Source organism: Sceloporus undulatus, chromosome 4 (genome assembly GCF_019175285.1).
Source record: "Sceloporus undulatus isolate JIND9_A2432 ecotype Alabama chromosome 4, SceUnd_v1.1, whole genome shotgun sequence".
Taxonomy (NCBI): domain Eukaryota; kingdom Metazoa; phylum Chordata; class Lepidosauria; order Squamata; family Phrynosomatidae; genus Sceloporus; species Sceloporus undulatus.
The window spans coordinates 137,749,471-137,774,766 of record NC_056525.1 but is presented as its reverse complement, the minus strand read 5'-3'; the positions used below and the strand labels follow the sequence as shown (position 1 = coordinate 137,774,766).

Sequence of the window (25,296 nt, the reverse complement as noted above, 5' to 3'; positions counted from 1 at the left end):
ACATGAAGTTGACTTATGGTCAAATATATATGGTAGGTTTAATTTAATAATGCAGATTTTTTTTTTTTTTTAGCAATGGAGGAATTAATAGTTGAACTTCAATTGTTCCTTCAACTTCTGGACCATGAATACCTGACATCCACAGTCAGGGAGAAAAAGGCAGTCTTAAGTAACATTCTTCTGAGGATCCAATCATCGAAAGGTCAGTGTGAGATTGGCTTTATTTTCATATGGTATAGAGCGAAACAGATCTGTATTTATATAATGCACAAGGAAAGTGAAACATGTGAAACTCTCTTTGTATATGTGGTATCTCCAAATCCACACATATGAACTCTGCACATAAGCAAAAAAGCTTTGGAATATTCTCAAGCTTTTGCTTTTGTTTTTCGTATACTGGGGCTTTACTTCTTTACTTCAGATATTACTATTTTTTTCTTTTAGTTTCCCATGTGTGAGTGATGGACTCATGCCACAAAACCCATCCTTTTCATTAAATGATTTTCAGTAGTCTTCTCCCTTCTCCTTTAGACTTTGACGTGAAAGAAAATGTGCACAAACAAGAGGTTGCCAATAGTTTACCTGCTCCTCCTCAGATGCCTCTGCCAGCAATTCCTCAGCAATGGCTGGTGAGTGTTTACAAATGTTTACCAATTGTAAAGAGTTCTCTTCTTCCTTTTTTTTAGTAGAAAGGTTAGAAACTTATTTATCTGTTTGTTTGAATCTGTAACCTGCATCTACAAAATAATGTGTGGCTACAGCTGAAGAATAAGTGAATGAAACTCCCTGTTTAAAATGTTATTTACACTTATACACAATGAGGTAAAAAATATTATTCAACAACAAATTGATAAAACTTAAAATACTGACTACTGAACAGTGATAATTATGCCCCTTTTTCTCACATGAGGTCCATTCTGAGATCTCTTCAACTCATCTCTGCAACAGAAAATATGATTCACTTTTTGTTGAGATTTAACCCAAACCTTATCTCCAGGAGAGAACTAGCTTGCCATCTTCTTTCTCCAGCCATTATCTGTCCAAAGATATAGGCAATGATGTTTACTTAGCAGGTTTCCCTGTTCACATCTAATTATCACTGGAATGAATTTTCATGATGGGTTTTGTTCAGATTGTATGTACTTCATTATTAATATTTTACCACTGAATTTGATGTTCCTAATTATATTTGACTTAAGTGTTTGTTATTTGATAGCTGATATTTTGCAGTTCATAGAAATCCTGAATGCTGCAGAAGAACTTGGGACATATTCTTGGTCTCATGCTCATTTCACACCAGACATTCCTGTGGCTGCACATTGCAGACTGGGATCTGTAATGATAGTGAACAAGCTGTCTCTCAGCTGCTCTTTTCATTGAGAAATTCCTGACAGGTTTCCAAAAAACCTGGAACATAGTGGGAAAATTGCTGTTAACAGTATATTCAATAACATTTAATGGTTGGATTGCAATATTATTGAGTATCAGATACTTTGTGACAATTTATGTTGTGCTGCCATTTTATTTAATAGTATTTGATAGAAAACCAATACTATTCAGCATTCATAGCATTTAATAACCTGTATTTGTAGTAGTTAATTTCTGGTAGTGGATGTAGTGTATAGCCATGGCAGTCTTTTGCAGCAAAAAGAACAGCAGAGTGCACTGGCATTTTAATGATTGACACATTTTATTTGGCATAAAGCTTTGATAGGGTATAGCTCACTTCATTAAATGAATGGAGTGGTGGCTCATTTGGCAAACATTTATACAAATGCATGGATGAGAGCAGAATGTGTGGGGAATTGAAATGCAAAAGATATTCACATTAAGGATTATTGACAGTAGTAGGAAGGTTAAAAGGACAGATTACCACATGTATCATGGTGAAAAACATTTGTCCAGTCCAAGTAACAGAAGCTAGCATCTAGATTAACTCTTGTGGGTAGGGATTATTATTAGAAAGGCTAGAGGGAATAGAAATGCAAAAATTAAAGATAGTTAAAATTGTCTAAATAATAGTCAGTTAGCAAGAACAATAACAAAAGAATTGGGTGGTAATGCAGACATGAATAATTAAGACATGTAATCCGGTAAGCCTGTCATAGGAGCTGGAATTGCAGCTCCTATTGAATTCTTGTTCAGCTATTTCCATTTCATAATTTCATATTTCTGATAACCTATTTCAATGTTTGGACACCTTAAGTTCCTTTCTAAGGAATTATTGCACGTTTCATTTTTGTTATGGTATGATACCATTAGTAATTACACCGTGCTAATTGTGTTCTACAATTTTATTGGCAGACTATATATGCCCAACTTCATCTTAAAAATGAGATGTAAAATGCTTTCCCACTTTGTTGTCATTCATATATATTTGTCATCAACTGTTTATATTATTTATATGCTCCCACTAGAATGTCCACACAGTCTCATGGACTAATGGCAAACTCATTTTCCTACTGGGTATCTTTATGTAACCAAAACATATTCCCTCAGTATACAAGAGGGAAATATTAACAGATGTAGAGGAGTGGCAAGATTTGCAGGAGTAACCCCTTTCCAAAGAATAGGGAGGAAAGGATGAGGCGTTTTCCGCAAACCCCCAGTGAGTATTGAGCAAGTTGTATTGAGTATTGAGCTACAGGAAAAGAAATTCCACTTTAACATTAGGAGGAACTTCCTGACAGTAGGAGCTGTTCGACAGTGGAACACACTCCCTCAGGGTGTGGTGGAGTGGTGGAGTCTTCTTCTTTGGAGATCTTTAAACAGAGGCTGGATGGCCATCTGTTGGGGATGCTTTGTTTGTGAGTTCCTGCATGGCAGGGGGTTGGAGTGGATGGCCCTTGTGGTCTCTTCCAACTCTTTGATTCCATGATTCTATGGTCAAGGAATATTGACAGAATGAGGGGGAATAATATAGTATCGAGAAAGAAAAAATGTCTGCTTAGCTGCAGAGTTGGGGAAAAATCAATTAAAAAAGAAACCCATGGGGTTTTTTTGCAGAGGGGTTAAACTTTTTTTTTTTTTTTTGCATTAACGTGTAGGAGTACACTAATGTAGGACTAAATGAAAAAATCAAGTAGCAAAATGTAGTCAGGTGTTATGGCTGCTAGCTTAAATAACAATTGTTCTTAAAAAGTTGTTAAAATTCTAAAAAATTGTTCTGTTTAAAGCAAGTTGTTTTGATTGAATTTATGGTAATTGATGGGTTTGTTTCTGAATGGTGTTTCTGGTACTCTTAAATAAAGAGATTAAAAAGAAGCAACTGATACTACAATAGCAATTACAAGTACATTTGTACACCGCTTATCAGTGCACTTAAGCCCTCCCTAAGCAGGTACTCATTTTAGCGACCTACAGAAGGATGCAAGTCTGAATGGACCTTGGAGTCCCTGAACTCGCAATTTTGTGGCTGTGAGAGGCTGCAGTACAAGCACTTAACCACTGTACCACCAGGGCTCCCTGCATACTGGTCTAACAATGAACAATATACTGTTAAACTTAACATTTTAAAATTCAAGCAATAATTGTTCAGTAAGCGGAATGGAAAATAGCATCCAGACTTAAAAAAAACCCCAGAGAAATCAATTTAAAAAAATAGAAGTGGTGTGGGTTTTTCTCATCATTTAGTTTAAACCAAGGTTTAAACAAGCCAACCCTGCTTGGAGCATTCCATGCTGCAACATTTTGTTGTATAGCCTAAATCTCAACATGAGCTATTTTTATTTGATGTTATTTACCTTACCTTAATGTTTCAGCCACATGATTAACATCTGAGATAAGCATTCCTTTTTCTAATGACTATTGCTACATTACATTTTTTCTGACCATAGTGTTTATTATTCCCATTGACTCTATTAAAAATGAATTGAAGATTATTTCTCTTGTTTTGTAGCTTCTTGACAAAGTTTAAAAAAAAAAACCCAATACTAGGCTGAACCTTTTACTGTAAAATGTTTTCTAGTAAAGTGTTAGCATAGAAGGTTTTCTGGTAAAGTTTCATATAGATCATTTCTGAAAATCCTGCTGCTTCTTAATTATCAGTGGTTCCATAATATACAGGTTGAGTGTCTGTTATCTGGAATTCTGAAATCCAAAGTACTCCAAAATCCAAAACATTTTATGGGTTCCCGAGATAATGACACCTTTGCTTTCTGATGATTCATTGTACACAAAACTTTTGTTTCATGCACAAAATTATTGAAAAGCCTGTATAAAATGGCTTTCCTGCCATGTGTATAAGGAGTATATGAAAGATAAATTAATTTTGTGTTTAGACTGCTCCCATCTCCAAAAGCAGATTTTTTTTTAATGTCAACTCAGCTACGCCTACAACTGTTTAGGGAAAAAAATATGTTTCTATTATAGTTCTGAAAATGGTCTGAAATGAAATTGATTCTTGATACTTGGTTTGATTAGCAAGTCTGCTTAATAATTTCTCCCTTATTTAGCCACCAGATAATGGCCCTCCTCCACTGCCTTCCTCATCTCTTCCTGAAGGTTACTATGAAGAGGCTGTACCACTCAGTCCAGGGAAGGCTCCTGAGTACATTACTTCCAGTAAGTAAAATATACATCCAAAGACTACAAAGATTTTCTCTTTATACTAAGTTTCACTATTTTTAGAGTAGGAGTGGACAACTTGTGGCCCTACAGAGGTTGTTGGACTGCAACTCCCATCAACCCTGTTGAACTTAGTAAATGGTGAGGGATGGTAGGTTATACACATGATTGGAAAGGGCAACATATTCTTCATCTCTGTTTTATCACATGAAATCAACTGGAAAGGTGAAGGACCCAGATATTTCATAAGGTTAAATCTCTAGCTGAACATCTGTTTTAGTTAGACCAGATTCCATTGTGCTTGTTAGCTAGGTTATACAGTTCACATTGATCCTGTGCCATTGTTTTACAGTTGACCAATTCTGGTGTTGGTCGCCAGGAATAATAATGTACGTTTCTCTAAACTGTTTAAGTGTTGAAACCCTTCTTGCTCTTACAAAACAGTAAAGCAGCTATATCTGTGACTTTGCCAAGACAAATGCTTATAAATGAACAACTCTGGTGGAATGAAATAGACTCATGGTACACTCCCATTGTTGGACCTTAGGTAAATGGCAAGACAGGTCATATCTTTTGGGTCAAGTTGCAGAGAAGATAGAAAAAGATCAAAGGGTTAGAGCAGATAGTGTGGCAAAAATGTTCTGAATTCAGGTCTCAAATGAAGTAAGCAAGGAACTCCTACAGCTAGTTTTTGAGATGAGTAGCATCAAACAGTGGAGTTAGCCAATTGTAGTTAAGTTGATACTGCAGCCTAGAAGTCCCTAACTAGAGACTCAAACTAGAAGATTATTGTTCATCCACATAGCTTAATCTTCCTTCTTTGATGAGGAACTAGAGAGCTGTTGTTGAAGGAGGCATAGCAGGATTAGTTTTTGCTTCCAGACATACATCATTTTTCTCACAATTTACATTTATTACTGAACAGGGAATTAATTTTGATAACTTTGGTTGTCCTTTAGACATCCAGGTAGTTCCAATACTACTGTCACTCCAGTGCCAAGTGAAAACATGTCTTTTTATAAGAGCCTAGGGACCCTTCTTGATTTTGTTCAACTCTGCAGGTGTTAAGTTTTACATTATTTAAAACTATTTAAACTGTTTTTTAACTTGTCAAATTGTTCAGTATGCTTTTAGCTTTTTCATAATAGTTTTACTGTTTCATATTGTTTAATTTGGTTAAGCTGGTTTTATTGTGTGCCTCCCTGAGGTCATATGATACAGGGAGAGGTAGAAATATTTTAATAAATAAACACTAAAGAATTCTAAGCATATAATGTGATGCGGCTGAAGCCAGTGAGGTGGAGAATGCAGTCCAATGGATGGTCACTTAAGAAGATCCCATTCAATTTGGTGTAATTCCTTGAATAGGTATGTGTAGGATTCATTTTTAATTAATGTTTCTGTATTTATTTTATTATAAGCGTGGCTGAAAACTCATGTAATACAATAAAAACACACAGTCAAAAAACCCAAGAATTTATACTAAATGATTGCTCTTAAATTACTGAAATACTGAAATCTTATTGCATCTGAGGGAATAGAATAATCCTAGTCTTGTTCTGAATAAACAGCAATGAATTGCTAGATGAGCTTCCTTAAGGAGAATATTCCAGACCCAGAGGGTCACAATTTAAAAAAGCCCTTCATTTTGTGGCCATTTTTCAATCCTCAGATTGAGGGGTACTCAGAGAAGCACATCCATAGTTGATCTTAAAGCATGGATAGGTTTATGTGGAAGGAAATGTTCCATCAACTAACTAGGTCATACAGTCCTATTTGAACACTTAAACCACTATACCGTGCCTTGTCCAAACTACAGCTGTTGTGGTCATGATTTGTTCTTGCTGAAATTTCAGGACTGTTTGGACTAGTTGTGTTTTGCCTTAACCGAGCCTGAACTTTAATTGAAATCAGTCTCATCCATTAGATTGCAGTCACAAGATGTTGGCATTCTTATGGGCAATAAGAATATTTTGGTTTGGGGCATTTTGAAAGAAGCGTTTTTTCAGTTTACATGAAGATGGAGGTAAAGCTATGGGTAAGGACTGGGCAGCAGGTGTCCCCTGAATGTTTGAACCAATTTTCAAATACCTAGTGTTAGAATTGTTAGGGATGCGGTGGTGCAGCAGTTAAGATGCCAACTGTGATGATCACAAGGTCAGCAGATCAGCAGTTTGAAACCCAAGCACTGCATGATGGTGAGCTCCCATCACTGGTCCCAGTTTCTGCTAGCCTAGCAATTGAAAAGCAAGTAAAAATGCAAGTAGATAAATAGATTCCACTTCAGTAGAAACATAACAGCGTTCCATGCAGCGATGCTGGCCATCATGGAGTCTTCCCTGACAACACTGGTTCCCTTGGCTTAGTAATGGAGATGAGCACTGCCCCCTACTGTTGGACATTACCTGACAACCTTGTCAAAGGGGAAACCTTTATCTTTTGTGTTAGAATTAAACTAAAGTCACTTTGGCTTCAGTGGTTAATCAGTTTAAATTGATCAGTTCTGCTAATGAAGATGGAATGTAAAACATATTATTTATCTTAATGTCTGCTCTACAAATTTGGTATTTCTATTAGAATTTGATACTGTTAAATACCACAGGTAACATACTGAAATCTTGTAGGATTTTCTTTCAGTAGACATAAACTCAATCAAAAGAGACTGCTTGGTTCTAAATATTGCTCGTTCGGATTGTGCTCAGTGACTGATTTTGTTTTTATACAATTGTCCACTCTCCCTTTCTCTTAAGATTATGATTCTGATGCTATGAGCAGCTCTTATGAGTCTTATGATGAAGAGGACGAAGATGGGAAAGGGAAAAAAATGAGACATCAATGGCCTTCTGAGGAAGCATCAATGGACCTTGTTAAGGATGCTAAAATCTGTGCCTTTCTTTTAAGAAAGAAGCGATTTGGACAATGGACCAAACTGCTGTGTGTGATCAAAGAAAACAAACTACTGGTAATGAAGCTTTACTGCCTTTTGGAGATAATCCTTGTTATAATGTAGTCAGGCCTAACATAGTGCTGGGAAACTGCTGATGAGGATCAGTTGCCTGTCTAAGTGGTTTGGCTGCTACCTGCCTGAGTCTGTTTTATTCTGATTGTCTATTGGTTGGCTTCTCATGTAGAAACCAAAATATGTTATGGAATGTTTATCAGTGCATTTTTTCCTGCAACATTCCTCAGTCTGTTACATTTCAGTATGCTCGCCATTCCTGGGGAGATGTGGTGGTGATGGTGATGGTGATGGTACTGGGGCTTTGAAGGATGGGACCAGAGCACAGGAGTAGCTACAGCGGTAGAACTGGCAGGAGGAATAGGCATATTGAGAAGTTCAGAGGCAACAAGGAATATGTAGCTCTGGCGCAGTGGTTAAATACCTGTACTGCAGCCACTCACTCACAAACCACAAGGTTGTGAGTTCAGTCTCAGCCAGGGGCTCAGGGTTGACTCAGCCTTGTATCCTTCTGAGTTCACTAAAATGAGTACCCCCAAAGCTGGTTGGGGGAAATTACTTTACAGTTGCAAACCACTTAGAGACTACTTAGTGCAGTATGAAGCGGTATATAAATGAAGCTGCTATTGCTATTGCTATATTGTTATGTATGACTGGATGAAAGGTGCCTGGGCTGTTTTCCAAGATCTTGATGTGTTATCCAATAGGCTTTCTGGACTGATGGAACCTGAAGAGATATCACAGTTGTTTCAGTCTCTTACTAATGGCAGCTCTTGACAAGTACCGTAGTCACCACAAAACTTACTTTGAAAAGTTTTGTATCTGCTAACAACAACAACAAACACCATCTTTTGAATATAATATTTAAACTTGTTATAAATTAAATATTTCTGTGCTGATCCTGAAGGAGCTGGTAGCCAAGAAGGAATTGGCAGTTTTAAAAAAGTTTGGTTTGTACTAAATAAAGGCAGTGGCTGGGGTGGGGGAGTAAATGGAGGATAGGAGATTTGCCTTAGACTCTCCTAGTACATTGTGGAGCCTGTGGGAAAACAACCTATGCAACACAATTTGGCTGCTCAATATTTGCTGCAAAAAATGGTTGTGTGTATGCCTTCTCACAAGCATTCTTTGGGACTGACTTCATTCAGTAAGGTGCCATACCATATAAGGTATCTGTCTCTGAGTAAGGGAGAGCTTTACTTTGTTCATACTGGCTTGAGTCAGCCACATGTAATCGATGGATATGTGGTTCTGTATTTTGAGAGATGTTTCAGCCAGCTCAGCAGTCAAACAGAGGTCAGGTGGAGGTGTAACCAGCACTCTAAACCAGTAATCATGTAACTTCACTGCAGCTAAATGTTTTACCACAATGGAAAAGACTTTTATAGTACCTTACCTTGATTGAGAATTGATTATATTCCTGTTTATGGCACTAAAATCACTAGGACAGAGACTCTGGGACATGGTTTTCTGCAGTCTTAGGACCAATTCTATTTCATCTTGCTCTCCTAGTGCCCTACACATTCATTTTGCAGAGTCTTTTTGTCAGCCTTCTTATCTAAAACATTTGATTGTCCCAAGGCAAGAAGCAACATGTTTCTCTCAAATGTTCTTTTCGGAAGGTTTTCTGGATTACCCACTTCTGCTTGATTTTGCCCTTGTGGTCAGGAAGTAGTTGAAACTCTATCACACATTTTGTTTTTGTGTGTTTTTTATAACCAGTGCCGTAACCAGGTGATTGCCCCCCTTATTGACATGCAAGCTGGGCCGTTCTGAATTATTTTGCATGAAAATACTGTTGCAAGACAAATGCAAGAGTATCACCCTGTTAGTTGCAAAATTTTTGTCACTGGCTGTTAAAATTAGAGAGAGCGCAGGATATAAATGTTGTTGTTCTTGTTGTTGGGTCTGACTAATGGATCCATATCCTATTGCTATAATTTTATAATTAAGATAATCCCCAATGTTGCAATCCAATCTGACAACTTAATTTTTCTTTTAACTTTCTACATTTTAATGAAACTTTATTTCATATTGGTTTTATGTTACATGTAATCTTTCCATTTGTATGTTTTAAGTTATTGTATGCTTTGATAGGTCGATTGACTGTAAATAAAGATTGTATTGTAATGATTACTTTCCTGTTTATGGAATAATAGAATTATAGAGTTGGGAGCAACCTCAAGAGCCATTTAGTCCAGCCTTTTGCTAGTGAAGAAATCCACAGCTAAAGCATCCCCAAGAGATTAGACATCCCACTTCTGTTTAAAACGTTCCAACAAAGGAGAGTCTACCACCTTCCAAGGCAGTCCTACAAGTTCTTACAAATTCTTACCATCATGACGCTTTTCTCAATATTTAGTTGGAATCTCTTTCTTGTATTTTTAACCCAATGGCTCAGGTCTTGTTATCTGAATAAAGAGAAAACAAACTTTCTCCATCTTCCACATGACTGCCATCCAGATATCTGAAAATGGCTAATATATCATTTCTCAACCTTTTTTCCCCAGTCTCAACTACCTGGCTCCTCCAACTGTTCCTTGTAGGGCTTAGTTTTGAGATCCTTTGCCAACTTGGTCGTTTCACTAATTGTTCGTCTGATAATGTTTTGTAGAAGTAAAGGTAGAAGTAGAAGTAAAAGTAGTAGAAGTAGTAGTAGTTATTCAACTTTATTTATACCCCACCTTTTTTTCAAACTTGGGACTTAAGAGACCATATAAATTTAATTAAATGTAATAGAATTGAAACATCCAAAAGGACATCAAAATATTGAACTATTAATGACATTAGAAACAATTTAAAACCTAATTTAAAATGATGAAAAGCAGCTTAAAAACAGTAAAATTAAAACAATATGTAACCCGCTCAAAAGCCCTTTCATTAAAATCTTCAGTTCACAAAAGCCTTTTGGAATGAAAAGGTCTTTGCCTGCCAATAGAAGGACAGTAAGAAAGGCAGCATTCTGGCCTCATATGGGGTTATCTATAGTATCAGTATTGACTTTGGTGATCTTTTGTTAATGGAAGGCTGATGCAAATAGGGTTTGTGTTTTTTTAATTGTAAAATTGGCACTGCTTGTTGCTCATGATGACGTTTTCTCCTCATAGCATTCTTATTTGTGTTTTAGTGCTATAAAAGTTCCAAGGACCAACAGCCTCAGATGGAATTACTGTTGAGTGGTTGCAGTATTACATATATCCCCAAAGACAGTAAAAAGAAGAAGCATGAGCTAAAAATCACACACCAAGGGCAAGATGCTCTAGTTCTTGCTGTACAGAGCAAGGAACAAGCAGATCAATGGCTGAAGGTATGTACAAAAATATTACCCAGTCTCATTTCACAAAATTATTATACAGTCTGCCCTCAGCATCCATGGACTTGCCATCCGTGAGCCTTCCGTGAAGTGGAGGAGGCAGGGGGGAGGAAGAGGCGGAAGAAGCAGAAGAACCATGAGGAGGGAGACAAGGGAAGAGGAGGAGGAGGAAGAAGAATTGGGAGGAGGAAGAGGCAGAAGAAGAAGTGGGAGGGAGAAGAAGGAAGAAGAGAAAGAGGAAGAGGAGGAGGAAGAACCAGGAGGACAAAGAGGTGGGGGGAGGAGGAGGAGGAAGAAGAACCGGGAGGAAATGTAGGAGGAGGAGGAAGAACTGAGAGGAGAAAGTGGTGCGAGAAGGAGGAGGAAGAAGAAGAACAGCAGGAGGAGGAGGAGGAGGAGGAGGAGGAGGTGGAAGAAGAACTGGGAGGAGGAAGAGGTAGAAGGAGGAGGAGGAGGAAGAAGTGGGAAGAAGAGCAGTAGGAGGAAGAGGCAGGAGGAAGAGGAAGTAGTGGCAGCTGCCAGCCACATACTCTCCTGTGAGAGCCAGGAGGGAGGAAGGAATAAAGGAATGAAAGAAGGAAGGAGAGAAGGATGGACGGACGAGCCCCATTATGCCCAATGGTGGCACAGCTGCATGGTTGCACATCGATTCGGAACGATGCAGACTTGAGCATCCATGGATTTTGGTATCCATGGGAGGGTCTGGAAAGGATCCTCCGCAGATACCAAGGGCCAATTGTAGTGATATTAGTGTCATTCTCAAGTGGAGATGGATAAATATGCTTTAAAATATGAACAACGTAATGTTTCAATATATATTTGAAGGGATGAAATATTGATATTATTTCATCATCAAGCAGGAGCCCTGGTGGTGGAGTGGTTAAATGCTGGTATTGTAGCCACAAGGTTGTCAGTTCAATCCCAGGGCTCCCAAGTTGACTCAGCCTTCCATCCTTTCATAGGTCAGTAAAGTGAATATCCAGCTTGTTGGGGGCAATATTATGGATTGTAAACCGCTTAGAGAGTGCTAAGTTCACTATTAAGTGGTATAGAAGTGTAAATGCTAATACTATTGCTATGAGAATTCAATCCAATAACATGCTTAAGTTATGAGCAATGTATGGTTATGATCTAAATTGTTGCTGTCCTTCTCTCAGGATTCAACAGGTGATGAAGCTAGTGCCCACTTCTCTTTCCCTATACCCTTGTCTTCTCATCTAGCTTTCTTTCCCAGCTTCTTTTTTCTTGTCACTTTCTTCCTTTTTTTATTATTTTAATAAAGAAAACTTATGTTACACTGTATAAACTATAATCAGATTTTCTCAAAACAACAATAACAATTTATTTATTTTGGTCATTGACCAGTATATCCCTCAGAATATCATCACTTTTATTCTGTGTGTTCTTGCCTAATGAAGAAGCCAGTGAAGTTTTTAAAAGCTTGTGTGATATATTTTGTGTATTTTGGTTGGCCTATGAAGGTATCTCTCTTTTGTGGATTCAAAACACCCTGTAGAAGTAGTAATAATAAAAGAGCAAGCATGCTGGAACCTATTTGCTTGATTGAATTTGAAAGCAATGGGACATCAGTTTAAACTAGCTTGCTCCATTGCATTAAACAGACTTTGTTTAAATAATTAAGAACTGGATTGAGGCTATTGTGTTGTAGATGGAAGGAATAATATTTTAAAGGAACAAAGGCAAAAAATTAAATCTTTATCTAAGATCCTGTATCTAAGATCTGTATCTACAGATTTTAAAATGCAGTTCCCATTCTGACAAAATAGAATTGGAATGCAGCAGGTTTACTTATACATAAAGACTTCTTTGGCTTCAACATTTGAATGAAGGAAGACTCCAATAATACTAATCAGTTCAAAAACCTTTAACATCTTAGCAGCCAATTGTTTCTGATGGGCTTGATGCTCACTTTTTCATACAGCTCTTTTTGAGGTTTTGAAGCCTGATATGTATTCAGAATGGCTGTTAGATAAAGTAAACTTTCCCTAGTGTTTTATTGAAATTTACTGAGCCAGCTTGTGAAGAATTCTTTCCCCTTTGCTTTTGTGTGCCCTAATATTTGCAGATTGACATACTGGTTCATGCCAGTGTCCACAATGGGAGAACTGTATTGTAAGAATAAAAGGCTATTCAGTGACTGCGTATTCCACTGGCACAGACAACTTAGCTTTACTGGATGTATGTCGTATGTATGCAAGTCTCTTTCAATCTGTCCAAAGACCAACTTCCCTTTACAGGAAGAGAGCTGTTTTTCAGTACCAAAAACTCCCAGAATCGGACATTTTTGTTAAATGCTTTAGGAAACGCTAGAGTTTTTGCAACCAGTGTGCTGACTAAATGTAGTGTGAACAACACAGTCACATCCTTTTCCCTCTTAAGCTATCCTTGTGTATACTGTTTGTTTCCAATGATTTTGTATTTGTAGCAACAGGTTTCCAATTAATTGTCTGCGCATATGAATGATGCAGCACTTTCTTGTTTATCTTAAGTCTGTCATTTCTTGTACTATCTTGTCTTGTCTGAACACTCTGAAAATTATGTAGGGAAGCATCTTCTACAACATTTTGCCATTTCTTAAATATATTGATACATGGTCTTTGTACTTTACTAAGTCATTCATTTCTAGAAATCATAGCATCGGGATTTTTAAAGTTATTTGGATTACAAGGAATAAATCACTGATGCAAAAATTATTTTGTGTATGCAGTAAGACTAGCGTTTTTTCTTTTCTTTCCTTTCCTTTGTCAGTATATTCTAGCTCCTGTTGTGCCAGGGATGTCACTGTCTACCCTTTTATCTCCATAGCCTATTCATCCAATCCTCACTCCTGGGTACACAAGGAATGTTCAGATTTATGAATCAGGCTTGTCCATTCTGCCTTGATCAAAAGTATTACAGTCAGCCCTTCTTATACATTGATTTTTTTATACATGGATTCAAGCATACACAGTTTGAAACTGTTCAAAAAAAGTATAAATTTCAAATATCAGACCTTCATTTTCCATTTTTTATAAGGGACACCATTTTGTTATGTCATTATATTTAATGGGACTCGAGCTTATATGGATTTTGTTATACACGGGGGATCTTGGAACCAAACCCCAACATATAACAAGGGTCCACTGTAGTAGGACAAGCAATTCTTTTGGAGTTGGGGGATTAGAAACTTTATTTTCTCTCAGAACATCAGTTCTTCATATATACTCTCTTTCCTCTTCTTTCTGGATGAGTACTTTGTATGTGACAGGCTTTTTGAATGTAGGTAAGGTGAAGTACACAGCCACATTCGTTTATCTGAGCCCAACTTTAACTCTGCAGACTTATGTAACCAAGTACTCCATAAACTTTTCAATAAACTTTTCCCTGAAGGATTTCTGATGGCTCTCATCATTTAAAAGTACCTGCTTACAGCTGTAGAATTAAAAGTCATAGCTATGTTAGTCTGGAAAATCAGTATGCGAAGGGATCTTATAGCACTTTTGAGACTAACTGAAAGAAAGAAGCTGGTAGCATGAGTTTCTATAGACTTGAGCCAATTTTCTCAGATGCATGTTGGAGCGGAGCATCCAAAGACAGACCTATATAAGCTGGTTGTTTGTTAGAATGTCAACTGAAATTCAAAACCTTTTGGGTATGGAGATGGCAAGTTCAGTTTTAATGAGTTTTTGTGGGACAAAGGCAGAAAGAAGGATGTTGCCTAAACCCAAGGAGAGTAGATAATCATATAAATGAGTATTGGAATGTATTGTGGGAACCAGAGAGGAGATGTGATGAACTGTTCAAGGGCGCCCTCATGAGGATGGGGAATTAGATAGTGTTGGAATAATAATAAAATAATAATAAAATTTTTATTTATACCCCGCCCTTCCGAGTGATCAGGGCGGCTTACAATATGCACCGAAGTGCAACAGTATACAATTTAAAAACACATGTGCAGCAACAACAATCCATAAAACAATAAAACAATAAAACCCCCCTTAGCCCAACCTCACGGCCACGAGAGAGGAGGGAGGCCCATAGGATGTCTAGTCGGGGAATGCATGATTAAATAGGAAGGTTTTGAGACCCTTCCTAAATTGGGCCAGGGTGGAGGATGAGCGGAGCTCAGTGGGCAGCGTATTCCAAAGGGCTGGGGCAGCTATGGAAAAGGATCTTCTGGTTGTAGTGTGCCAGGAAACCGTTATTTCTGTTCAAGCAACTGCTGATGGACTAGAGTCTGTGGATCCATTCCAATTCTGCTATTTCTCTTTCAACTCTTCCTTTTTAGTTCTGTTCAGAAATAATGTCATGCTGCTTCCAGAGTTGCTGGGACATGTGGGTGTGCCTTCTGGTCACAGTGGCAAAAACTGTCCCCTGCACAGTTGCTCATCTTTTGTTTAGGATTTGGGAGGCAGGTTTTTGAACTGTTTGCAGATTGGGATTGTTTACAGGCCAGTTTAGACCCATGAGCTGGAGTTACCCCTTCCTCTGTTTTGGATGCTGGATTCAGCATAGTGAGCTGAATCCAGTTGTTGCTCCCAGCTAGAATCCCAAGAGGTAAGAACTGACTTACCAAGCTCCCATTGACTGTGTTGAGTCTAGCTGGGACTAACAGTTGGATTCAGTCCACCATGAACATAGCTAAAGTGGCAGAGACAGTCACTGAAAGTTACAACAACTCACAACCAGTTATAAAGAACTATCTTTGCCACTTTAGCCATGTTCATGATGGACTAAATCCAGCTGTTAGAGCCAGCTAGTTTAGAAACAACTAGACTAGAAAATGGGTACAGTTATAAAGTGGTCTTCAAGGGAACATAATCTTGAGTTGTCTGGACTATAGATTTGGCTGACATTTGATAGCTCCAAATATTGTTATATTTTTTCCCTGAATCAAAGTGATGCAACTGTCCAGTTAGACTTAGTCTTCTGGTTAGTGCCCAATGTGCACTTGCATTCACTAATGCAGGTACAGGCTATAATTCTTTTTGTTGAGGGCGAACTTAAGATCTGTGGGGGAGTTCTTTCTCTGAGTTTCACCATTATCATGGGCCCATCTGGTGAGGATACATGAGACAAACCTCTTGGTGGCTGCTCCCAGGTTGTCATATTCCCTCCTAGAGGAAGCTCGGGTGGGTCCCTCTGTGCATTCCTTCCCTCAGCAGATCCATTAGGGATCAATCCCCCAAAACAGAGGTCTAGTGCAGCTATCTTTTTCCTCAGTAAATGTCGGAGTTCAGTAGTGGCTGAGCTGCAGAGTTAATGTGCAGAGTATGTATATGGCAGGGTCAATCCTTTTTAAACAGTAATTTGGTGATTACCTATCAGTGCAGAAAGCTATATGTGCTGTGATTTTACCCTTATTGTTGTTTTAAAATGATTTTATAGTGTATTAAATTATAGATGTTTTAATATGCTAGCTTTTAATTTTATAAATGTTTTATCATCCAATGTATCTTGTTTTAACTGTACTGTAAGCCACCTTGCTTGGTTCATATCAAATTTCTTTTATCAACCATATTATCCCTCCACCCCCTTCCATCTTCAGGCACTATACCTTAGGCCTGAAATTATCAAGAAGGAAGATGAAAGGAAATTTTCAGGGTTGTTCCTCTCAAGAATTTATTAACCAATTTTGAAACAAAACTGCCTACCTATTGTGGTACTGGAGAGAGATATTAGGGGAAGGGGAAGAATTTTACTACGGCCAAGTTGGCTCTCTTGTGAATAGTCACTTCTAAAGATATGTCACCATTTGTCCATTACAAATCAGCTAAAATAAAACTCCTTCATTTCATTAAAAAAACATTCAGTTGATGATGGTTTCACAGTAGCAGCTGAGCTGCAGAGTGCCTCTTCTGTTCTTCTGCAGAGTCAGCATGCAGATAATGTTTATGGCTTTTTAGAGTTGATCTTAAGGATCATGGTGAAGCAGAGCAAGAGGTCCCAGGTTTGGTTCCTTGCAAGTCAAAACTAGGTCACTTGAGTTTTCATATAGAAGAAACTAGGGTGTGATTTGGTCATATTCAGTATATTGGTTGCATTGCTGTTCTTAATGAATTAGTTTGTGAGCTGTTCTGGAAGCTCTTTAGGATTGAAGAGCAGGATAAAAATTAATTCAGAAATAAAATTAAGATTGTTATTACATTGGCCTTAAAGGCAGGCATGTCTCTGCCCCACCCTTACAGCACTTAATTCTATGAACTGTAGCAATCAGCTTTGGATGAAAAACAGCAATCTTCATAATAGTGAAGAGTCTGGATCCCCTCCTGTGGTAGTGATGCAATCAGTCATTTGAAAGAGCTCTGTGATCACTGCCAAATTATTCCTTGTGTCCTCTCTCTGACTTCCATTATCCTGTACAGCCAAAACTAATTGCCTCTTCTGTGGTATGAGCAGATGCTGAAAGTATGAGCAATTCTGCTGGGGTCATCAAAGAGGCAGGAGCAGAAATACAGATGTTTCTGCACAAGTACTGTAGGTTTTCAGTAAACCAGCTATTTGACTTTTTAAAAAAAACTATTCTTACAAATATATTAAAACCTTTCTCCATTTTAAGCACCCCTTGTGTTTTGCTCAGCATAACTGTGTTTCCTCCAAATATAAAAAAAAAAAACATAAGGCAAGGAGGTATCAATGATAAAGGAGAATGAGTAGGAAGAAACAGAAGAAAGCAAGATGTTTAGTGCATCAATGCTACTCTAAAATCCATCAAATTCTCCTCCTGTGTGGTAAAAAAGGAAATGCATGTTCCATTTGACTGAGATACTAAAGCATGTCAGAAGACTTGGCTAGTTCCAGAGGCAGGAGACCTTTTCTTCTGTTGTGATGATAACTGGATATGTCTCTTACTCTGCTCCAGTTAAATGGATTTACTTTGTTCTGTCCTTCCCAGTCATTTTTCTGCCAATCCTGTTTGAATTTAACCTGTGGCATTTTATAAAATCTCTTCATTGGAACAAAGTGGGCACCTTTCATCCAGTTACACAATACCTGATGAGAATCTATTTCTCCATTAAAAATATTCTTGATCTGATTATCTCTCTCAGACACCCCTCCTCCCATGTTCCCTCCTCTTCATAGTATAGTGGACCCTTGTTATACGCTGGGGTTAAATATAATGACATAGCAAAATGGTGTCCCTTATAAAAAATGGAAAATCAAGGTTTGATATTTGAAATTTATACCTTTTTTTGAACATTTTCAAACCGTGGATGCTTGAATCCGTGTATAAAAAATCTGTGTATAAGAAGGGCCAACTGTATTTGCTACTCCTCAGTTCTCCTTCCAGTCCAGTTTCTTGCTCAGTGCAGAATCTCCCTTGTCCATCATTTTGAATGTCATCAGCATTCTTCTCTAGAATTAACTCCCAGTAATCAGCAACTCTTTGATCCGACCACAAAATTCCAGCTAAATGCTGACTCTTCATTCATTCCTGGACTCCCTGTTTCTTTGATTTCCTCCTCTATAAATTCCATTCCCTCATCCTCTAAATTTCAGTCTATATGTCATTCTATAGTTCTTAAAATCATTTAATCACCAGTTTAAGTTCCTGCCATATCTCCTGCTATGTTCCTGAATTAGATTCCTGGGGCTGCATCTTCTGCTAAACAAAATCATGGTATGAAAGCCATTAACCTTTCTCTCATCACAGTGACTTTTCTGACACAGTGTAGCAATGACAAAACCCAGTAATTAAGCTCTCATTATTCAGGTTGCTTTGAATGTCCTCATTCCCATTACCTTTTAAACCGGATTGCAAATCAGTTTGAACCAGTTTAAATGACCCTGGTTCACACTTGAACCGGATTGCTGAAGCTGAGTTTAATAAAATCCAGTCTATCTGATGTTGAGAAAAATACCTCTTGTGTGATACATGTCAAAGAGTGGGAAGCTTTTTTATTCAAATATCCTGGATTTGTTTTATCCAGTCCTGAAAATAAATGTGCAGAGGACCGATCGGTCTATCCATGTGTACCTGTGTTGACATGGGCACACTGATGAGCTGAAGATGTTTCACTCCTTAATGTCACCCCTTTAAATTACTTTAGGTCCAATGAGGTAAATGAACAAGCTCTACTACCTGCCCCTTTTTTGGCCTAACTGAATTTCTAACAGTTTGTCCCAGGTAGCCTTTACATTGAACTGATGATGCTACCTGGAAATAGTTTTTCAGCCAGACACAAAGAAATAAATATTACTATTTTGGAAAGTATCTTGATGACATGAAGAAAAGGTGTTAAAAAAGTGAAGAGAGTCTGTTATCCTGTAGCTATAAATATTAAAATATTAGCTGTTCTGGGATTCAGGATTAAAACAAAAGTAGTTGGATTTCACTAACTGCCTACTCTTCTCAGTGTCATTGCTTCCTCCCTGAGACAAAGTATGAAGGAGGTTTCTTTATCTTTTGCTCTAAAAGTAACATGTGTTAACAATAACTGTTCAGAGCAGATTTTGCAACTGACTCACCTTAGTTACTCATCTCTAAAGTTTATATTTAATTTAAAAATCACAGTATATCTCACTAAACCTAATTGATGTCAGAGATCAGACCTGGAAATTGTGTTCTGTGGAGTAATAATAAAGAACCATTTTCCTGAGCCTTTGTGAAGGGTATTTGCTTCTATGCTGCAAGCCCAGAGTTCTCTGTGAAGCCACTGGCATGGGAGACTCTTTTTAACACTTTTGTTGTGTGGCTATTCTGAAAAACAAAATGAATGCCCTGGTGGTGCAGTGGTTAAATGCCTGTACTGCAGCCATTCACTCAAAACCACAAGGTTGCGAGTTCAAGACCAGCAAAAGGGCCCAAGCTCGACTCAGGCTTGCATCCTTCCGAGGTCGCTAAAATGAGTACCCAAACTGTTGGGGGCAAATTAGCTTACTTGCTAATTAGCTTACTTGCAGTTCACCGCTATGATCTTTGGAATAGCGGTATATAAATAAAAACAAAAACAAACAAATATGGGAGGGGCCAACCACATAGATTCTGGGGGGGTGACATAAGGATTACTGTAGTTTGTATCCAGAGAAGAACAGTTCGTTGCCAATTCCTTCTTCACCCCACAGCTTCTCATACACTGTTCTATAGGATCTCCTCAGTCTCCTTGGCAGATTTTGAGAGGTGTGTGTGTGTGTGTAAAGGTGAGGGAGAATAAGTGAAAATTGTCTTCCCACCTGCTCTTGGGCTCATCTAGTTTGCAGTTCTGTTCGGCTCAACTCTGGAACTATGTTTGTTTTGTCAGCTCTAGCTCCTTAAATTAAATGACTTATCACAAATAATTGCTAATTGGTAACAATGCAGAACATTAGAAGAAATAATTCAATCAGGCAATATGATCAGTTACAAACAGAAGTTAAAATACTTGTTTATAGTATAGTAATAATTGCCTTTTCTTTAGAGATGATGTCCAGACTTTGATTATCACAAGTTCTCCTTAAGATTACATGGGTGAAGATACAACATTGGTAGCAGTGAAAAGAAAGAAGTGGGTTCTCTGTGTGAGGGTGAGAGAAGGGCAAAAGAGCAAATATATGAGAGTGATTATGATTGGGAAGTCAGGAATGCTTAAGTCTCTGACCATTAATAGACAGATACTATGACCCAGTTAGACAAACATTTCTGTGCACAGAACGTGATTTTTCAAGACTAAACTATGTTAAAATCAATACAATCCACTTCTCTCTATTGTGGCTTCTCCAGTGTGCAGACAGGCAGTAGGTAGAGATGTACAGTGGTACCTCGGGTTACGAAATTAATTCGTTCCGCGGCTAATTTCGTAACCCGAAAAACCTTCGTAAGCCGAATTGCCATAGGCGCTAATGGAAAAATAGCTCTCTGCTGCCCTCCGGTGGCGGAAAATAGCGCCGAGGTTTTTTTCGTAACCCGAAGAAACCTTCGTAAGCCGAAACAATAAATCCCTATGGGATTTTTTCGTAACCCGAAAAATTCGTAACCTGGGTAATTCGTATCCCGGGGTACCACTGTATTGTTCTTTGCCTTCTGGTTTTCACAACAGTGGCCACTTTATTCCTAATTTCAAAACAGTTGCCTTTTGTAATCCTGACACTGCTTTTGGTTTCAAACAATATCTAAATGAAGGCATTTTGTCTTTGCATTTCTTTGAAGGTCATAAAAGAAGTTTGCAGCAACTATACTGGAGCTACAGATTCAGATGGACCATCGTCTAATTCTCCTGTACACAAGACTGAACTAGAAAAGGTAATTGTCATATAAGAGACCACGGGGGGATATGCAGTATGTGATATAACTTCACAATGGCTCTTTTAACATATCACTATCAGTCAAGAATTCTGATTTACACAACCACAGTGTGAACAAACAGTGTGCTTGTTCATGCAGCCTATGTACTCCCTCCTCACTCTTCCCTTCATGTAAACAAGTAAATAAATCAAGCAAGAGTACTTTTTTTTGATATCAGAAACCCCAATGGTGCCCATCAAGCCAGAATTGGAAGCTAGTTTTCAGCAATGGCTTGCTGTTGCCCACTTGCCTTAGCTTGTTTGAGTGTAATAAACATGATTCTGGGTTTGGAACTTATGGTCAAGCTAGTCATTTCTGCTTTGTTTATTTCTGTGTGAAGGATGGAGCAAAGTGACAGCCAGCATGCAGCTCATTTACATGATTTGTGGTTTAAAGTGAAGTGTGAATGCAGTTGATGAAACACAAATAATAAATCTTCTTTTAAAAAAAAATGCCAGTTTTAGCTGCGATTCCCTTCATATTTTCCACATACCTAAAATCATAATGTATTTCTCTGCATAAAATTTATAACATTGCCCCACATGCTCAGGATAGTGATCTTGTCTCTCTTTTTTAAAAAAAACTACAGAATTGACTGGTGTTCTTCAGATTATTTTTAGGTCACTTTGTAAAGGGAACATTACTGGCTGCCTGGTTTTATTTTTAAAGCCAAGCTTGATACTATTGTACGTGCATGTGTTAATTATACCTGAATGACAAATGCCCTTTAAAGCACAAAACTTAGGGGAAGTTAAGTCCTCCTGAAGAGTGCCCTATGTATACTTTCTTAGGCTATATGTAGTATTGCCCTTTGTGTCAGAGCAATGGAGAAAGGGGGGGAGAGGAGGGAAAAGTTCCCATCTACAGCAGTAGCTCCTTACAAGATAGAGGAAGGAAGAATGGAAAAAACAAATGTTGAGGGCTGTGTTAGGAAGTCTTTGGGGGACTCTGAGGGTAGGTGGGGATGCGCAGAGGGGTATTTTTATGCTCCTAAAATGTCTATAGAGTTTTCCAGCTTTTGTGGGGAGAATGAGGAGATGTGGATCATCTCATGTTAATCCTAGGTGAGCTCTGGAGAGATTACCTATCTCTGTTAATCTGTTCTTTATTCTAATCTCTTTCCTGTAAATATACCCATGTTCCCCTTTTTCTATCTCCTTTTCATGGCTTTCTTTTACCTTATTGGTTTCATTGAAAGATCTTAATATTTAACTTTTAAGTTTGCAGTTTGTAGTCCTTCTACAGCCCTGCATTTAAAAAAATGCTAGCCTTATAGTTAGATCAACTATTATAGTTGTTGTCTCAAGACTTCTCTTCATTTCTTTTGGCATCCCCTTATCTTTGGAGCATATTTTTAATGGACCTTTTTAGAGTCAGGTCACTTTAATTCTTAAGAAGCACATAAAGAAATTCTTTATTCTAATATCTTTCTAAGCAGCCAGAACGTTTCAGTTCAGTATCCCTCTTCCATCAGCACTTTCTCTTTTGCATCTCTTTCCTTCGTTGTAAATCTGCAGGGTTGGTTTTGTTGCCTTTTATTCTGTTTTATATTTCCGACTGCTTTGCTTTCAGGTGTTTCAGAGATATTAATTTTATTAAAGTGCTTAAATTGACTTCATCAGTAAGTTATTATATTTTTTCCCAACTTCAGTAATTCCTTTTTTAATAAAAATAACTTTGTAATTCTCTTTGATTGGGGTGGGGGGAGAGACTCTATCTGTAGCAGTCAGCTCTCAAAATGTACAGTACATGACTATGTTCCCCTTATTCAGGTTGACTAATTTTTTAAAAAATGAACTTTATCCCCCCCCCTTTCCCCCCCTTCTGCTTGTCCTGTGAGAGAGAGAGAAAGTATTTCCCCAAAAAGACTGCATCAAACTAGTACAGGAATAAAAACCATCTTTTCTGGCTAGTTTTGTGAATGTTATTTCTGGCCCAGTGTTTGCTGAAATGAGCTCTGTTATAAGGACAGGCAGGATTCCAAGTCATTTATCAAACATTTTCAGGAACATCAGTACAATAAAGACATGCTTAAACTTTGGAGCAGAAAGAGATCAAGGGCTAAAGGGATGCATAAATAACTGATACAGAATAGGATATATAAATTTCTATAGAGTGGGGAAGGAAAGAATAAAAGAGACTGAACCATGTAATGGGAAATGGTTGTATATCATTTCAGATTTACATGTGGATGGGTTATTTATTGTTACTTTTATAGCCATAGTTATAGAATATTGATGTACAAAGCATTTTAGAGTTTCATAAGTAAAGGAGATGGTCCATGAGCCAATGAAGTTTCAGGTGATGGTAAGGGAGAAAGGATAACAAGAAGTGAATATGAGTAAATGATTCCTTTTGCAGATTACTATCCCTTTAGCTTTCATGCAGTATGTCTGCAGGGAGGAAGTCTATACAGAAGCAATAAGCAGTTGTTTGTGCATAGACTTCTCTGTGGTTGAGACACGGATGATCTAATCATTTAGGCATCTGTGCATGAGCATCTGTTTGTACAGAGATTTATTAGTGCCAATGTCAGTGCATGGATGTCATTAGCATGTGGGGGTAGTGGTGAGGCTGCTTTAAAGACTGGGAGACCGGCAACTAATGCATGGAGGGGGCTGTAGGTACAAGATCTGAAGCATTATTTTCAGTTGGGGTGAGGATTAAGAGGTTCATCCAGAATTCTTGCAAAAAAGGGTAGTTTTGAGGAGGAATTTAAAGGAAATGAATGGGAGGGGAAACCACATAGTAGCTTTAGGGGACTGCCCTAGAAACTTGGAGAATAGGCACAAGAAACAAAGGAGAGTTAGGCCCTGGACAAACGGGCCTATAGGGCACCCTCGTCCATGCTAGGGGTTGGCCAAGGACGCACTGCCCATATGTGTCTCAGCCCTAGCACGTGATGAGGGCGTAAAAATGGCAGCGGCGCCATTTTGACGCGATGGACGCTTAGCGTCCACATGTTGCACCCCCTTGTGACATCACGAGTGTGCCGCAGAAAGAACCTGCTTTTTGCCGCACAAGGAAGCCACGCAGTTTGTCTGCTGCGGCTTCCTCGCGCGGCAAAACAAAGTGCCCTTTTTGGGCGGTCTATACCCCGCCAAAGACAATGAATTGGCATTATAATGGTAAATAAAGACAGACAAGACAAGCTGTAGAGAGATTTAAAGATAAAGAGAAGCACTTCTTGCTGATTATAATAAAGGATGGAGAGCTGGTATAATTGAGTCCTGGACATGTTGAGTTTGAGGTGGTGATAAGAAATCAAAAGAGAAGTATCTGACACAGAGAAAGAGTTGTGGATCCTAGAAGGATAATAGAAACATCATCAATCCCCTGAGAGAATTCAGCAGTTGATAAGGTGTTCACAAAAAGCATCACTAGCAGCTTTTAGCTATGCAAAAAGATCTTGTAGCACATTTGAGACTAACATGGAGAAAGAAGTTTGTAGCATAAGCTTTTGTAGACTAATGTCTACTTCATCATATGCTTTAGCTAGTACTGTATTTAACAGCATGGCACTGAAAGATTCCTAATAAGTCAGTCAAGAAACAATTATGGGGCAAACAGTACGTGTGGTTCTAAAGCTGCTACTACAATATTAAAGGATTAGGTGCCTTTTGATGAGATTGGTCAGGATCTGAGGCCCCATTCCCACTGGCCCATTTGCCCTGGATGGAACTGGGCAGATCTGGGCCCCCCCCCCCCCCCGAATCTCTCCGGAAGCAAATGCCCACTATCATTTACCTTAATCGGAGTAATTTATCCCTCCGAAGTTCACATTTGCGGTACCGGTTTAAAATGAAGGCTCCTTTGCTGTCAGTCAAATTCACTTCCACTTTTGTCAAAGGTGATGTTTCCTACAGCCATTGGCCAACAGAATGCGTGCTTTCCCCCCTCTTTTTTTAAAAAAACTGGCGGCAGCATGCACATATTCTGTCAAATTTAAATCCAGGTGTGTGTGCATGTGTTGTGTGTATTTGGGTCATTACACATTATGGCAACCCTAAAAAGACCCCATCCTGGGGTTTTCTTGGCAAGATTGGTTCCAAGGAGATTTGCCATTGCCTTTACCCTGAGGCCGAGAGAGTGTGATTCCCCCAAAGTCATGGGTTTCCGCAGCCTTCCAGTCTCCCCTTCACTTCCAGCCCACTGCTGCAGCCCTTGCCTCCCCCACATGCCATGCCATCCCATTCC

General features: G+C 38.5%; 1 protein-coding gene across 1 annotated transcript in view; it reads left to right on the top strand.

Annotated features, from left to right (window-relative positions):
* Positions 1 to 25,296, top strand: part of AFAP1 (actin filament associated protein 1) — an 80,971-nt gene that overhangs the window by 23,769 nt on the left and 31,906 nt on the right. Inside the window, exons 2-7 of the mRNA XM_042463831.1 lie at positions 74 to 202; positions 532 to 629; positions 4,455 to 4,563; positions 7,317 to 7,528; positions 10,653 to 10,832; positions 20,965 to 21,057. Coding sequence (XP_042319765.1) covers positions 76 to 202; positions 532 to 629; positions 4,455 to 4,563; positions 7,317 to 7,528; positions 10,653 to 10,832; positions 20,965 to 21,057 — 819 coding nt within the window. The 5' untranslated portion in view covers positions 74 to 75. The remainder of the gene's footprint in view (positions 1 to 73; positions 203 to 531; positions 630 to 4,454; positions 4,564 to 7,316; positions 7,529 to 10,652; positions 10,833 to 20,964; positions 21,058 to 25,296) is intronic.